The following is a 15,758-nucleotide window of genomic DNA, read 5'->3' on the forward strand; positions in this document are numbered from 1 at the left end:
AGATGGTAATGTTAACAGTTGCTGTTAAGACAGCAGCAAGACCCTGCAAATTCTGTGCTCCTTTACACCTAGACAATTCCACCAAGACTTGTGAAGTTGTATAGGTATAAGGGTAGGATTAGTAAAAAATTAAGCAATGTTGAAGTTGTTGTGGTAACAAAATTATAGTGAAGAGAGATCAAATTTCCAATTTACCTTTTTAAATCCAGGATAGTATAAAGTTTTTTGTAAACTCAATTTTTTTCTCTATTAATGGAAATTGCAAGCAAAAATGTATATGAATGCCAGATAAGTACCAAATTTTTATCTTAAAACAGTCAAGAAATTAAGAATTAAGGTTCCCATTTGGGGCATTAGAATAGGGTCTTTTATTACATGATCAGAGAACAAAGTGACAATATTTGACATGCAGTATTTAGCATCAGTGAACAGCACTTTTGTTGCAAATATGTATTAATACAAAGTGTTACGTATTAAGCTATTGTATAATTTACATACTGAAAGACTTTCAACCCAAAGTTGACAGGCAACAAATAAAACTTACCCTGAAATATTTGCAGCACTACAAACCTCAAAATAAAACTGATTCTGATTAATATTCACTTTTTAACCTGTGAGAAATGCAAAAGGTAAAAACGGAACTACAGAAAAGTTAGTTGGATTTTTATAAATGATTTTATTAAAGTGAGGTGTTAGTAAAACAAGAAATGTATATGCAGTCACAATGATTTCTAAAATTGAAAATAATGATATAAAGCCCACATTGACGAGGTCAAGGTTACCATGGGAACTCTACTTCAGTGCAATTAATCTCAGATTTAATAAAAACACTAATACAATTTGCATATATTAATAGACATGTCAGTTAAAGAACACCAAGATGCACCATATTTTTGAATGGTGCTTACCTAAACACTATCCATATTTTAACTCTAACAGCACATAGATTTACCACCACAAACCACTGATCTTTCCTTTGTACACAATACACAAGTATGCAATTCATGAAATTAAGTCAGAAAAATGTTATTCTCCATCTGGAATGAAACCACAAGCTCTGAGTACCTGCAGATCAAAGCTGAGGAGCAAGGACAAAGCATTAAAACAAAATATTAACGCCCCCCCCTTCAGTCCAACAAGAGAAGTTAAAATATGCCAAATAAACCAGACTAAAATAAATTCACTAAGCAAAACCTATGATGGTGAGGAGAAACAGTTATACTCACCGCACACAAACTCATCTGGGCTAACAGCAAAGATACTTCTGCCTTTTAGCAGTGGAGGATGGGCACAACTGGCATTCACAAAGCTCTGAAAGTTGTTTTCTGATATCCACTGTGGTAGCCATTTTAGCTGGCAGTCACACAAAAGACTTGATGTATTTAAGTGCCTAAGGAAAACAATCGCAATGTTTCTTGTATAAGATGCAGAACCACCCAAACAGTACGAGTCAATAGTATTTTTGTAAAACTTAATGTTTTAATGATTTATTATAAAAGAAACTAATGTCACCCAGTACTCACATGACACCGTTATTGGACTTCAGGTCTACAAAGCCGACATGTTCATTCTTATTCAATTCTTTGAAAAGTCACATTTGTGACTCTTTACAGTTTCATGTCTCCATCTTGAGTCATGACAAGGATAGTTACATAAAGGGGCAGGGCAGTGATGTAAAGAGGCCACCTGAGAGAGCACTCAGAAGAGAGGAGTTCCAAAACTGACATAATTCAAATACCCTCACAAAAGCAAAACTTCTTTGGGGGAAAAAAAAAAATGCTCAGCCCAACTATAAGCTGTATCCCAGCTGCATCCCAACAGACCTCAGTTATCTAAAGAACTGTACCAGGACTGACAAAAGAAGGAGCATGAGTAAGGTAATAGTGGTATTTATGTGAATAGTGGGTATACACCAATCCCTATGTTGTCATATGAACAGCAGAAATATTCATTCCCTTGACCTCAAGAACCCTCCTGCCAAGATGAAGACTAAAAGATCCACTTTGCAGTATCTTGTGATACTGCAAGTAAAATCCTGCTCCTGGGAATTTTGCCCCTGACTTCATTAGGCCTGGATTTTCACCTCAAGTTCCTGGCTTTATACCAAGTCTCCTGCACTCTCTGCCTCAGATATTGCTGGAGATCTTGTACTGTGAGTCTTAAAGTTTGCTGGAGCTTGAACACCCAGTTTTGTAAGCATTTGAATTGCAAATGCATCCAATTGCCGATAGTATGTTACAAAATTTTGTTTAATTTAATCTCAGATTCAAGGTCAAAACCAGAAACTCACAGCTTCACATCAGTTCAAATAGCTAGAACCCTAAATACTCAATTTATGTCATCTTTTTTCCACAGGATTGGTCCTAAAAGCTAGATCTCAAAACAACTGGAATGATTCATCTTGGAAAGGAAGTAGGAAGAAATTTGAAGAACCACATATCCTGGACTACATTGCAGACAACTTTTTATTTCAGAAAGTTGAAAAAGCTACTAGGGGGGAAGCTGTTCTAGACTTGATTTTAACAAATAGGGAGGAACTTGTTGAGAATTTGAAAGTAGAAGGAAGCTTGGGTGAAAGTGATCATGAAATCATAGAATTTGCAATTCTAAGGAAGGGTAGAAGGGAGTACAGCAGAATAGAGACAATGGATTTCAGGAAGGCGGATTTTGGTAAGCTCAGAGAGCTGATAGGCAAGGTCCCATGGGAATTAAGACTGAGGGGAAAAACAACTGAGGAAAGTTGGCAGTTTTTCAAAGGGACACTATTAAGGGCCCAAAAGCAAGTTATTCCGATGGTTAGGAAAGATAGAAAATGTGGCAAAAGACCACCTTGGCTTACCCTTGAGATCTTGCGTGACCTACAAAATAAAAAGGCGTCATATAAAAAATGGAAACTAGGTCAGATCACGAAGGATGAATATAGGCAAATAACACAGGAATGCAGAGGCAAGATTACAAAAGCGAAGGCACAAAATGAACTCAAACTAGCTATGGGAATAAAGGGAAACAAGAAGAATTTTTATCAATACATTAGAAGCAAGAGGAAGACTAAGGACAGGGTAGGCCCACTGCTCAATGAGGAGGGGGAAACAGTAACGGGAGACTTGGAAATGGCAGAGATGCTTAATGACTTCTTTGTTTCAGTCTTCACTGAGAAGTCTGAAGGAATGTCTAGTATAGTGAATGCTTACGGGAAGAGGGTAGGTTTAGAAGAGAAAATAAGAAAAGAGCAAGTAAAAAATCACTTAGAAAAGTTAGATGCCTGCAAGTCACCAGGGCCTGATGAAATGCATCCTAGAATACTCAAGGAGTTAATAGAAGAGGTATCTGAGCCTCTAGCTATTATCTTTGGGAAATCATGGGAAACGGGGGAGATTCCAGAAGACTGGAAGGGGGCAAATATAGTGCCCATCTATAAAAAGGGAAATAAAAACAACCCAGGAAACTACAGACCAGTTAGTTTAACTTCTGTGCCAGGGAAGATAATGGAGCAGGTAATCAAAGAAATCATCTGCAAACACTTGGAAGGTGGTAAGGTGATAGGGAATAGCCAGCATGGATTTGTAAAGAACAAATCGTGTCAAACTAATCTGATAGCGTTCTTTGATAGGATAACGAGCCTTGTGGATAAGGGAGAAGCGGTGGATGTGATATACCTAGACTTTAGTAAGGCATTTGATACAGTCTCGCATGATATTCTTATAGATAAACTAGGAAAGTACAATTTAGATGGGGCTACTATAAGGTGGGTGCATAACTGGCTGGATAACCGTACTCAGAGAGTAGTTGTTAATGGCTCCCAATCCTGCTGGAAAGGTATAACAAGTGGGGTTCCGCAGGGGGCTGTTTTGGGACCGGTTCTGTTCAATATCTTCATCAACGATTTAGATGTTGGCATAGAAAGTACGCTTATTAAGTTTGCGGACGATACCAAACTGGGAGGGATTGCAACTGCTTTGGAGGACAGGGTCAAAATTCAAAATGATCTGGACAAATTGGAGAAATGGTCTGAGGTAAACAGGATGAAGTTCAATAAAGATAAATGCAAAGTGCTCCACCTAGGAAGGAACAATCAGTTTCACACATACAGAATGGGAAGAGACTGTCTAGGAAGGAGAAAGAAAGCAGAAAGAGATCTAGGGGTCATAGTAGACCACAAGCTTAATATGAGTCAACAGTGTGATACTGTTGCAAAAAAAGCAAACATGATTCTGGGATGCATTAACAGGTGTGTTGTAAACAAGACACGAGAAGTCATTCTTCCGCTTTACTCTGCGCTGGTTAGGCCTCAACTGGAGTATTGTGTCCAGTTCTGGGCACCGCATCTCAAGAAAGATGTGGAGAAATTGGAGAGGGTCCAGAGAAGAGCAACAAGAATGATTAAAGGTCTTGAGAACATGACCTATGAAGGAAGGCTGAAGGAATTGGGTTTGTTTAGTTTGGAAAAGGGAAGACTGAGAGGGGACATGATAGCAGTTTTCAGGTATCTAAAAGGGTGTCATCAGGAGGAGGGAGAAAACTTGTTCACCTTAGCCTCCAATGATAGAACAAGAAGCAATGGGCTTAAACTGCAGCAAGGGAGATTTAGGTTGGACATTAGGAAAAAGTTCCTAACTGTCAGGGTAGTTAAACACTGGAATGGATTGCCTGGGGAAGTTGTGGAATCTCCATCTCTGGAGATATTTAAGAGTAGGTTAGATAAATGTCTATTAGGGATGGTCTAGACAGTATTTGGTCCTGCCATGAGGGCAGGGGACTGGACTCGATGACCTCTCAAGGTCCCTTCCAGTCCTAGAGTCTATGAGTCTGTGAGAGGTAGTCCTCCATTGATAGTACACCTCTACCCCAATATAACGCTGTCCTTGGGAGCCAGAAAAATATTACTGCGTTATAGGTGAAACCACGTTATATCAAACTTGCTTTGATCCGCCAGAGCGCACAACCCCACCCCCCAAAGCACTGCTTTACTGCATTATCTCCGAATTTGTGTTGTATCAGGTCACAATATATCAGGGTAAGGTATACTACCAAACCTAGGAGAATGGTCACATTCAAAAAGAAGAAATAGGAAGAAACCAAAGTAATAGTTTCAAAAGAACATTCTGTGAGTGCTTATAGGACCAACTTGAATTTCCACTAAAAAAACTGAACTCTTCCTGCTTGGAAGAGTTAATTTGAAACCTCTTACAAATCTGGACCAAAAAGAGAGTGAGAAATCAAACTTCTCCCCAAGGACTACTGATAAGTATTTGGATCTAGATTGGCCTAATTATAAAAGTCTTAAAAGTTACCTTGATGGAGGAAAGACAGTATTAAATTTTGTGTGTCCAGGGGGATAAATATATGTACTTATAGTGAGTAAAACATGCCCATTTATTAATATAGAAATACAGTGATAACTACTTTCTAGAAGCAAAAAAGGAGGACATTACCAGTTCTGAACATTTCCTATTCAATCAAGTTTTTCCACCCAAGTGCTCTGTGCTCAAAACCTAGAAATGCCACGTCATCAGGCAGAATTGGATTCAGAAGAAACAGGTCTTTTTTAATGGAAAATTGAAGAGTGGTCTTGTTGCTATTCTTAGGATGGAAGAAAACCATGGCCGTCTTGACCACTTGATGCAGTGAACATCAGTCATACCCTCATTGTGCTAACCTTCTCTAGAGTCCTTTGAATGAGTGAAATTCCTGGGAATGCATATTATGAGGAGTTAATTTAGCCAATTTTGGGAAAGCATGTCCTATCATCTGCCCAGTTATTTATCAGCCATGAGGCATACACACTTGACAACTTTGGGGAGTGGGCAGGGGAGACATTAAAAAAATCTCTCTATAAACAGAGGGAATGTCCATGTCCTTGAAGGACTCAGAACTTCCCTGAGCACGATGTCCTTAAAGCATCTTACTTCCCTTGATGGATGCTACTGTCTGAAGGTTGCTGACTGCTTTCCCTCCGAGGCCTGAACACTGGGAAATGTCATCAGGTATCGGGAAAGAACAAGGCAGCTAGCCTCTAAGCAATTCTGAGTCTGACCCAGAATAGCAATCTTGAGCCACAGCAGAACACATATTTTTTCCTCCAGCTATGTTTCAGGTAGTTTCTCCTCACAGAAAGAGCAGCTTCTCTTTTTAACTTATCCAGCTTTGTCATGTTGCAAATTCTTACTTCCAGAAACTAGACTGGACAGGGCTGAGACAAGAAAAGTTAGAGAAGGAATGACACAGGAGCACTGGAGACAAGAAATTAGCTGTGCCTCAATGAAAGAAAACCTAAGGTCTTTTCCGTTTCAGCAAGAGTTAGCTGTAACAGCTGCTGCACTGCTCAACAGAAAAAGAGCTTTTACAGCATTCCCTCAGAAAGGGCGACTTTACCTTGCAATTGTTCCTATGCTGCCTCAGGACAGAGGGAGCCAATAATAAGGATCTGCAAATGAGTCTTTGCTAAAGAATTATGATATTGCATTTTACTGGTCCAGTAAGTGGTAGCTCAGTGATACCAGTACTCACTTTACAGTACATTAATAAAAGTCTCTCTTATCTCATGCATTAGGGATCAACTAGTTTAAACTCAGGACTCTAGGTACCAAATGGAGTAGAAAATGAACACCTGCCGCCTGATGCTACCTAGCTTATATGCAGCAACTACAGAGAAAAATCTATTGATGAACTATTTGTTACATGACTTCAGAATTGTTGCAATGAGAGGTTAATACTGAATCTATCAGCATCTTATATGGCTTACATATTTTCTAACATGGAGATTTTAGGAGCAAGAACTTACAATTCTTCAAGTTTCTTCATTTGCGAAAATGCATTTCCTTGTACTGACATGATTGCATTATTACTTAGATCTCTGGGGAAGAAAAAAAAAAAGGATCAGAAAAAAAATCCATTATATTAACTCAAATAAAGTTAAAATAAAGATTCAAGCTATACTTAGCTCCATTCTGTATTGATAATGTAGAGATCAGCTCAGTAACCAAAAGAGTAAAGACAAGTTTCTATAGTATGCTGATGTTCACTTAAAAATATAGCACTTTGAGCAGAATTCCTAGACAGAAAGTTCTTAAGAAGTACCACACTACTGATCAGCAAGGCAAATCTGCTTCATTCAGACAGTTATGAGGTAACTTTGGTAGTCTTATATTTGTTTTGGTTAATCTTGATATTTGCTTTGGCCACCGTTGGGTTAAATATGAATTTCAGCTACTTACAGGTGTTCAAGTGCATCCAAACCAGAAAATGCTTTCTTTGTAATGGACCTAATCCTGTTTCCTTGGAGTATCCTGGAAATATAAATATTTAATGCCAAACAGATGCAGTAAAATGGGGGCATTTTTTGGAACCATGAAGAAAATCTTATACAATTGCTTTTTTAGGCAATTACTACTAAACTGTGACTAACGTTCTCCATTCAGCCTTTCTTGCTGCAATAAAATACCTCATCTCTAAAATATACCCATTTATTCTGCTTCAGTAACTTTATAGATCATGGCATGATTTTAAAAGATGTTTAATGTGTACAGTTCAGTAACATGGAATTTTGTTTTTTAAAAATCTATAAATGTAAGCATCTTTTCATTCCATAGCTGTGTATTTGGAATGACATCTTTGCATTATAGCAGAGCCATTGCTACTAGATGCTGGATTACTTTAATCAAAGGCTTCCCTTGGGTGCTGTGCTTTTGTAATCTTTGAAAACACACCTCACATCATTTCCTATTATGAGCAATCCTAATTCAGTGTGAAAGGTTTCTATGCAGCAACTGCATGAATCTCCATATTGATAACGTTCAAGAAGGATCATATTCTTCAGATTTTGTTTCACTAAAGAGCTAGTGTTTTGTTTTCTAGAAAAGGAGGCTTCAATGAAGAGCAAAACAATAAGGAAGAAAGTCACAAATTCAAGAGACTAATAAAATTCCCAAGGTTGGGCTCCCTCACAGTATATTTTATCTGAGCAAGCCCAATATTAATTTTTTTTAAGTAACTAAGAAAATCCAAAATCAGGTCAGTCATACTTACAATATTCTAAGTTTGTCAAGTCCAGAGAATGCACCATTCATATCTTCAATAGTCCATGAGATTTCATTGTTCTTCAGATCCCTGGTTGAAGAGATCAGACCCAATCACAAAAGGAAAATTCCACAAAAAAACAAACAAACAAGGTATATATTTCTTAAGAAGTACATGATATTTAAAGCAATTTCTAGAATGATCTGTGTACGGATCATTGTGCAATATTAATATCAATTTTCAAAGATGCTTGACCCAATGTGTTTCTTTTTCTAGTATGTCTGAAGTTCAAGGACCTGACCTTTTTCACTACTACTTTAAAAGATGAAAAGAATCAATTTATTTAAAAGAAATGCAAGGACATCCAAATACAAGAAGGGAAAAAGGAAAATGGGGATGGTAAGAAATGAGGGAGCCAACAGTTGTCATATCAAAATAAAACCACATCTAAGACAAAAGCTTTAGAGAGTAAGTTAAATATGATAACAGATGGATGTCAAAGGGAACAAGTTTCACACTCTTGGACCACGACAGCAAAAGTGTGCGACCAGATCTGTCAAAGAGGAGTGGTGTCTGAGCAGAGAACCAATGGAATAGGATTTAAGAAAAAACTCAGAACCATGTCACAGGAGAAGAATATACAGAAAGTCTGAACCTGAAAAGTAAGAGTTTAATGTACACTTTCCCAGCCCTTGGAATAAGTTAAGCATGGATATAGCCAAGCTCTGACTACTGTTCTGGCCACTGGAAACGTCAGTAACACACTGAGGCTGAACATCCTCCAGAGTATTACAATTTTAATTCATTCACACACTTCTCACCTTTCCCCCGATTCACAAATTTAGTAAAACAACATTATTTCAAACAGTGCTCAGACAAATGCTAAAGGATGACTACCTGAATAACCCAAAGCCTTGATAATCATCAACCCCTAATCTTTAATGACCCACTGAATATATCTATGTCTGGGCTTAGGCTTCTACCCTCATGACATCTACCAAGAGGGAAACTCTTATTTAAATAGGTGGAACCTATAACCATGGTGCCTAAGATGTCAGTGCTAGGTTCACAGCAATGCTGCCTTAGCGAATGTCTACACTACCCGCCAGATCGGAAGGTAGTGATCGATCTATCAGGGATCGATGTATTACATCTGGTCTAGACTTGATACATTGATCCCGGAACGCACTTCCTGTCAACTCTGGAACTCCACCAGGGCGAGAGGCGGAAGCGGAGTCAGTGAGTGAGGGAGTGGCGGCTGTCGATCCGGTGCCCCGAGGATACGAAGTAAGTCTATCTAAGTCAATCTAAGATACGTCGACTTCAGCTACGCTATTCTCGTAGCTGAAGTGGAGTATCTTAGATCGATTTCCCCCACCCCCCAGTGTAGACCAGGCCTTAGCCTTTCTGCCACTCCTTCTTAGCTCCACTGGGATTTGCAAGAGTCTCTGGAGCGTGGCAGGTTCATGCTTTAGACATAAATTATGACAGTTAGCAGTTAGGGTATTCATCTAATTAGATGCAAAGACAACTTCTTTAAAAGGTTAGACAAAGGACAGAGGATGGTCAGATTGCAGACAGGTGACACAGGGTTTGACAGAACAGCTCCTCACAAATCCTTTCCTTGTGGGGAGGGGACAGGGATTGGGAGCAATGCTGGCAGAGGGACAGTTTTGCTTCCCTCCACATTCCCTTACAAGCAGTGCCTGGAGTGGAAAGTTTCTGGGGCTACGAACTGGATGTGAGGGAGGGAGGGGGACTGAGTCCCCCTCCCTCCAGTCTCTGAGTGACAGCCAATTGCCAGGGCCACCCATGTGCATACAGCTCTTTGGGTGCACATGTACAGCAGATGCCACGATACCACTGCTGAGAACTAGTACAGTGCTCCCTGCCATGACGAGAATAGAAACAGCCATTTATTAGTTTCCTTTTGTCCCCTCAGAGATTCTTTTAAGAAGCTTCCTTATGAAATCATTGTGACAAATAGGAAGGTCTGGGGATGTATAAATTTGTACACAACCTGTATTGCAAGGAAAAAAAAAAAAACTAAAAAAACCACACACACACACACACACACACACACCAAAAAACAGATACTACTACCCTGGATAAAATCTTACCAAAAAAAGAAACCATACCAAGGTCTAGGAAAGACTAAAACAAACTTTGTAGTTCTACACTTCCTTCAAAACAAAAGTAATTCAAGCAAGGGTATATTTATGCACCACCTAGGTTTCTGACCTTAAAATAAATTATGTCAACTTACAAAGTCTTTAAACTGGAAAGTCCCCGGAAGGCACAATCAGCAATGTAGTTTACTTTGTTGTTCCCAATATACAGTCCAACTAGTAGGCTTAAACCAACGAAGCTTGAATCATCCAATCTTGCTAAGTGATTAAATGTTAAATCTCTGCAAGTTCAAGATGGAAAAATGTCTTTCAATGTTTGAGTATTTATTACTCATTTCTCCCTACTGCTTCATTTTTTAAACAAAACACCTTCTTAGTTGCAGTTATCACAAAGCCTCCTAAACAATTTTTGGTTATTATACAGCTTGTGTATTATTTCCTGCTATTCACAAATGGATTTCTTTTATTTGAAAATTGCTGTGTCAAAGCCCAAGCACAACTGCTATGGAGAACTGAAGCGGTCATGGTTGGCTTCAACTTTTCACAACAAAATATGACTATCTTGCGCACACAAAAAAAAGCTGTTGTCACTTTGGAAACTGTGTTATGAAAAATTCACAGATCAGTGGTAAGCAGCTCATGCTTTGCCATGTACCCTGCTCTCAGAACTGGAATAGAATAAAAGCTACTCACAGCTCGCTGAGTTTCTGGCAAAATTCCCAGGCATCGGGGCTGATCCTGCTGATGGCGTTTTGGCTGAGATGGAGCTGCTGTAACATCAGCAAGCCATAAAGCCAGCCTTTGGTAATCTCGGTTAGGTTGTTATGGTCCAGCTGCCTAAAAACACACAGACAAAATTTAGGGTAAAAAAATAAATGAAATGCATACTTCGTCATGGATCAGAAATTGATTGTGATATGTTACTGGCTAGATACCTGGTTTTCACTGAATGAATATTACAAAAAAAAAAAAAAAAAAAAAGAGGCATGCAGAGTTACGAGAACTGTATTTACAGATTATTAATGCTCATGACTTGTCAAATCAAACCAAAATGTTTTACTTTGAAAATATCTTCAAATTTGAACAAGCATGTCTATTTTGAATTACACAAATTATGTCTCTTCTGAAAAGACTGAAAGTTTATACTTACAAAACTTCCATGTTGGTTAATCCCCAGAAAGCTCCATCCATGAGTCTATTTACCCCATTTCGTTGCATTTTTAGTGATTTCAAAGCAGTAAGTCCTTGGAAAGTAAGCCCATCTATTTTTTTTATTTTGTTGCGATTCAGCTCCCTGCATCAATAAATTTTACAGTTACAACAGAGTAAGTTTACCTGGATGCCTGTAACATTTCTTCATCATCAGACTTTAAACACCCACACTACATATAAAACAAAGTAAACAAGATAAATGAGACCTTTTTACTGTAACGCAGAATAGTCCTAGCACAGTTAATCTTAACATATTTCAACAACAGAAGGACATATGTTTGTTATTACATTGATTTTTAAATTTAAAAGATCCAAGCTGGTTTAGGAGATAACAAATCACCTTCTGAAGTTTACATTTATTTTTAAGTTCTTGATGTTTAGTTAGCAGCAAATAGTGTGTAATCAGAGGTTTAAATAAAGAAGAATCCTTATAAAGGGACCAAAGTTGGTTCTCTGTTTTCTCCACAAGGACTACTGATCTGCCAACCTGCCTCTCCCTCCCTAGGAGATTTCTGCTTCTACACCTTCCCACCCAGGGACACAAAACCCTACACCTCCAAACTAGTTCACTTTTCAAATTTTTAGCTTTTCAGGAACTAAACCACCATCCCTGTAAACCTGCTCAATCACCCAACTTCTGCATCTAGGGTTAATGTACAGAAGAACTAAAGGAGCCACACTTAATAGCGGACGCTGGTGTTTACCTGCTCTTCCTCTGCCTAGCTTTGCATGTCAAGGTGGGCATGATTATGAGATCGCACAGTCATATAATTCCTTTGCCTCTGCAGTGGTAAGTAAACACTACCTAAGGTAATAAATCCACCTGCATAAGGATTGGCTATCCATTCATCTGAAACCCTGAACATCAGAACAGGCAAGAATGACAGTTTCACATGGATCTAAAGATCGAGAGGCCCACGGAGATCATTAATACACCCTGAATTTTCAAGTCTACTTCACTTCCATTGAGATCTGATTTAAACTGCTTTTCAATATCTGTGGATGGTACACAACCACATTCCTCGACAGTGTATCTTCCTGCCTAGCTGCCTTTATTATTTATTACATACTTTTTCCTAAAAGCTAATCAAATTAAGTTTTGTCCCTTAAAGAGGCATTATCAATTTGAAATTCAGTCAATTAAGAGTTATTTTGGGTATCACACTACAACTCCCCAAACTCATGTAACTCCCTCTGTCAATTTTTGTGGTTTCAAAAGTCACATTTGCATACTAAGATAGATATACAGGAGACCCACACAGCAGAGGAGCTCTCTGTATACAGGAGAAACACTGAAACTCCCTAGACACAAAGTACTATAAAAAAGCACAGAGAAAACAAAAAAAAGCCTCTTCTCTAATTCCTTTCATTTATAATAGTTTTAGATATTACTTAAAAGATAAAAAAAAAAAAAGAGTTCTGACAGAAGTATAGCATCAGTCAAGATGATGGCATGTAACTTTAGGCTATTGCTCCCTGTCTTATCAATTTCTGAAAGCAAGTGATTTCCCTTCATCTGTTTTTGCCAAGAAAATACATAGAGGCTGATCTTGTCTCCAAAATTATGTGTATTTAGAGCTAGTCTACATTGGCAACGCTAAAGCACTGCTGTGATAGCCCTTTAACATGGCTTGTGTGGTCACAAAAAAACCACCTCCACAAGGGGCATGGCTCCCGGCGCTGGTGAACTGTTTACATTGGTGCTTTACGGTGCTGAAACTTGCTGCGCTCAGAAGGGGTTTTTTTCACACCCCCGAGTGAGAAAGTTGCAGTGCTGTAAAGCGCCAGTGTAGACAAGCCCTTAGTTTACTTAGTATCTCCTCAGGTGTCTAATTACTAGAGCATTTTTGCTGCCTGTGTTTATTTTTCTTGATCAGGCAAATCCAATTTTAGCACAAAGACTATACCCATCTCACCCATATGTAGGAGTATTTTCTTCACTATAAGGCTGCAGTTACTAGAAGCTGCAGTACAGGTTCTCTGCCTCACTTAGAGTCTGGTTAAATTAAGGGCTAAAGTTCACGCACTGCCAGTGCTTTGCAAGACCTGAAAACAATTAGCCACCTGTAGGTTGCACTTACAGGTGCTGCAGATGGGACAGTTTAAACATCTTTTGAGGGATGACTGAAATTTTGTTCCTGTTCAGTTTCAATACTTGAAGTGTGCTAGACAAACTGTCAAAGACACCTGGCTCCATGGAGGTTATTCGATTACTGTTAATGTACCTGTTGAGACAATGTTTAGGAGGTTAGATACACCATTATTCAGTATAAATCTAATACAAAGCAGGAGGATATAATGATCATACACTGCCTATCCCAGAGTAAATAACACTTAAATTTAACAGATTAATCACTGATCTAACCACAGTCCTCACCAGTCGGTAACTGGAGGGCCAAAAGTTATGTTCAATTCTGTTAAGAGTCTGCTGCTATCAGAGTTGACAGGTATGTTATCAACATATGCCCCTTAGCTATGCTGACTATGGATTAATTTAATTTAATTCTCAAATCGATGATACCATAAAGATTCAAGAAATTAATAAAATTGCAAACATAATTCAATATAATTAAATCTAATTGAAGATTTTTTGACTTTATTTTCTAAGATTTTTAGGCCTCAACAAGAGATATTTTGTTAACCAATTTAGTCTTAGTACTTTGATTTTTTATTTTCTATGAACTAAAAGCTCCATTGCAACAGTCTATGTGGCTATACCAATGATCCATGATGTGAACAGGTAAAGATGGGACTAAATATTTAAAGTTGTTTTTCAGTTTGATACTAACACCACCTTGGCACAGAGGCAGGATAGCTATGGTTTGCAGTGACGACCAAGATAATTTGATGGCATATTAAACATTTTGAAAGCACTATGGAAAAATTTAAAAATGAAGTTTTGCTTACAGATACTTGAGCTGCAAAGAAGGAAATGATGCAGTTTTCAACTCTGAAATATTATTGTTGCTCAGGTCCAAAGTTTCTAGATACTGAAATGGTTTCAGATGTTCAGGCAAGATGCCCCCAATCTTGTTACTGGTCCTGCAATTTTAGGATATTAGTCAAAGATTCTGCCATTCTGGTGATAAACATTTGCAAACTATACATCAACCTGCAAAAACTAGTGCTCCACTCTCCCATAAAGAAATTAACTTTTCGGAGAAGGGATACTGTTCAGCAAGTTCTCTTCAGTAAAATGATTAGCTACCATCATATACCAAGTTACAATTCTGCACGTTCTGAAGAAATTTGTTTATCTGTATTTCCTTAATCATACAGCCAGGACAGAAAAAAGAATCTACTTGTATTACAATCTGATTACTGGGATTCATATATGTTTTAATACCTAAAGGAACCACTGTGATCATCCATGCTGGCCTCCACAGTGCAGGCTATAGAATTTCATCCAGTAATTCCTGCATCATTTCCAAAAGGCTTGTGGTTGAACAAGAGCACATCTTTTTTAAAGCTATACTGTACTGACATTGAGCAATAGGACACTCAGCATTGCAGTAAAATCAGGTCAAGGTTTACCCAAGTCGTACCACAATGTTGTTTTAAAATAAGTGTTACAAGAATGTTCATCCACCCAAACAGCCATTAAGGACAAAGAGCTAGGTTAGAAGATAGATTGATCACTGTGCACCACCACTGAGGGAGAGCAGCTATTTTGTAAGCGGAGTTGATATTTTAATTCATCTCAAGTAATTAAGAAAGAAACTAGTACATATTACATAACCTATATAGGAGTGTCTCAGATTTTGTGTGTGGTCAGCACAACTAATGGTATTTCCTGTCTCCATGCACACTACAACAGTAACTTTGCAACTGAGTTAGAGATATTGGCATCACAGCCTGTCACAAGAAACAGTTTTTCTTTTATCATAACCATATTTCCACATTCGTACCTGCCATTCTACCTAACCTTGTTTTTGTATTGGTGCATTCCAGGAAAATCTGAGTAGCAATCCTATACTGCTTCAGTGAAGAATAGCGTGTCTCTTGGGCACGCATATAGATCAGAAGCAACAGTGCACCGGGCAATACATTCTGGGATATCCCACTGTAAAGAGCTGGGGAGGTGAAAGGGAGAATGGAGCTGAAATGGTTATAGGAATGTAACCATCTGCCAGTGTCCACTCTTTGCTGGTTAGGTTCCAGTCTGCTTCAACCAGGTCTAGTTGAAACAGTTCATATACCTAGTTTTAGCAGTGTTCAAAAATTGGGATTTTTTTCCCCCACCATTTAGAGATTGCATGCTAAGTGGCTTAATTTAAGATATTAACAAGTATATAGGTTCCGAAAAAACATTAGCAATACTGGCCTTACATCAAGCGGTAGGCCACAGATTCTGGGGTAGTTGCTTATGCACATGCAAAGTCGTTTCTACTTACTAGGACA

The 15,758-nt window shown here is 38.4% G+C and overlaps 1 protein-coding gene across 2 annotated transcripts in view; it reads right to left on the reverse strand.

The window, feature by feature from the left end:
- LRIG3 (leucine rich repeats and immunoglobulin like domains 3) overlaps positions 1–15,758 on the reverse strand; it is a 52,804-nt gene that overhangs the window by 13,555 nt on the left and 23,491 nt on the right. The window contains exons 4-12 of one of the 2 annotated variants that reach the window (XM_050923314.1): positions 14,265–14,399; positions 13,439–13,582; positions 11,296–11,439; positions 10,839–10,982; positions 10,283–10,426; positions 8,026–8,106; positions 7,215–7,286; positions 6,782–6,853; positions 1,227–1,390 (exon numbers count right to left, since the gene is read on the reverse strand). In XM_050923314.1, coding sequence (XP_050779271.1) covers positions 1,227–1,390; positions 6,782–6,853; positions 7,215–7,286; positions 8,026–8,106; positions 10,283–10,426; positions 10,839–10,982; positions 11,296–11,439; positions 13,439–13,582; positions 14,265–14,399 — 1,100 coding nt within the window. Of the gene's footprint in view, positions 1–1,226; positions 1,391–6,781; positions 6,854–7,214; positions 7,287–8,025; positions 8,107–10,282; positions 10,427–10,838; positions 10,983–11,295; positions 11,440–13,438; positions 13,583–14,264; positions 14,400–15,758 lie in introns of those variants that run through there. The other variant, XM_050923322.1, reaches the window with a different exon arrangement.

Source organism: Gopherus flavomarginatus, chromosome 1 (genome assembly GCF_025201925.1).
Source record: "Gopherus flavomarginatus isolate rGopFla2 chromosome 1, rGopFla2.mat.asm, whole genome shotgun sequence".
Lineage (NCBI taxonomy): Eukaryota > Metazoa > Chordata > Testudines > Testudinidae > Gopherus > Gopherus flavomarginatus.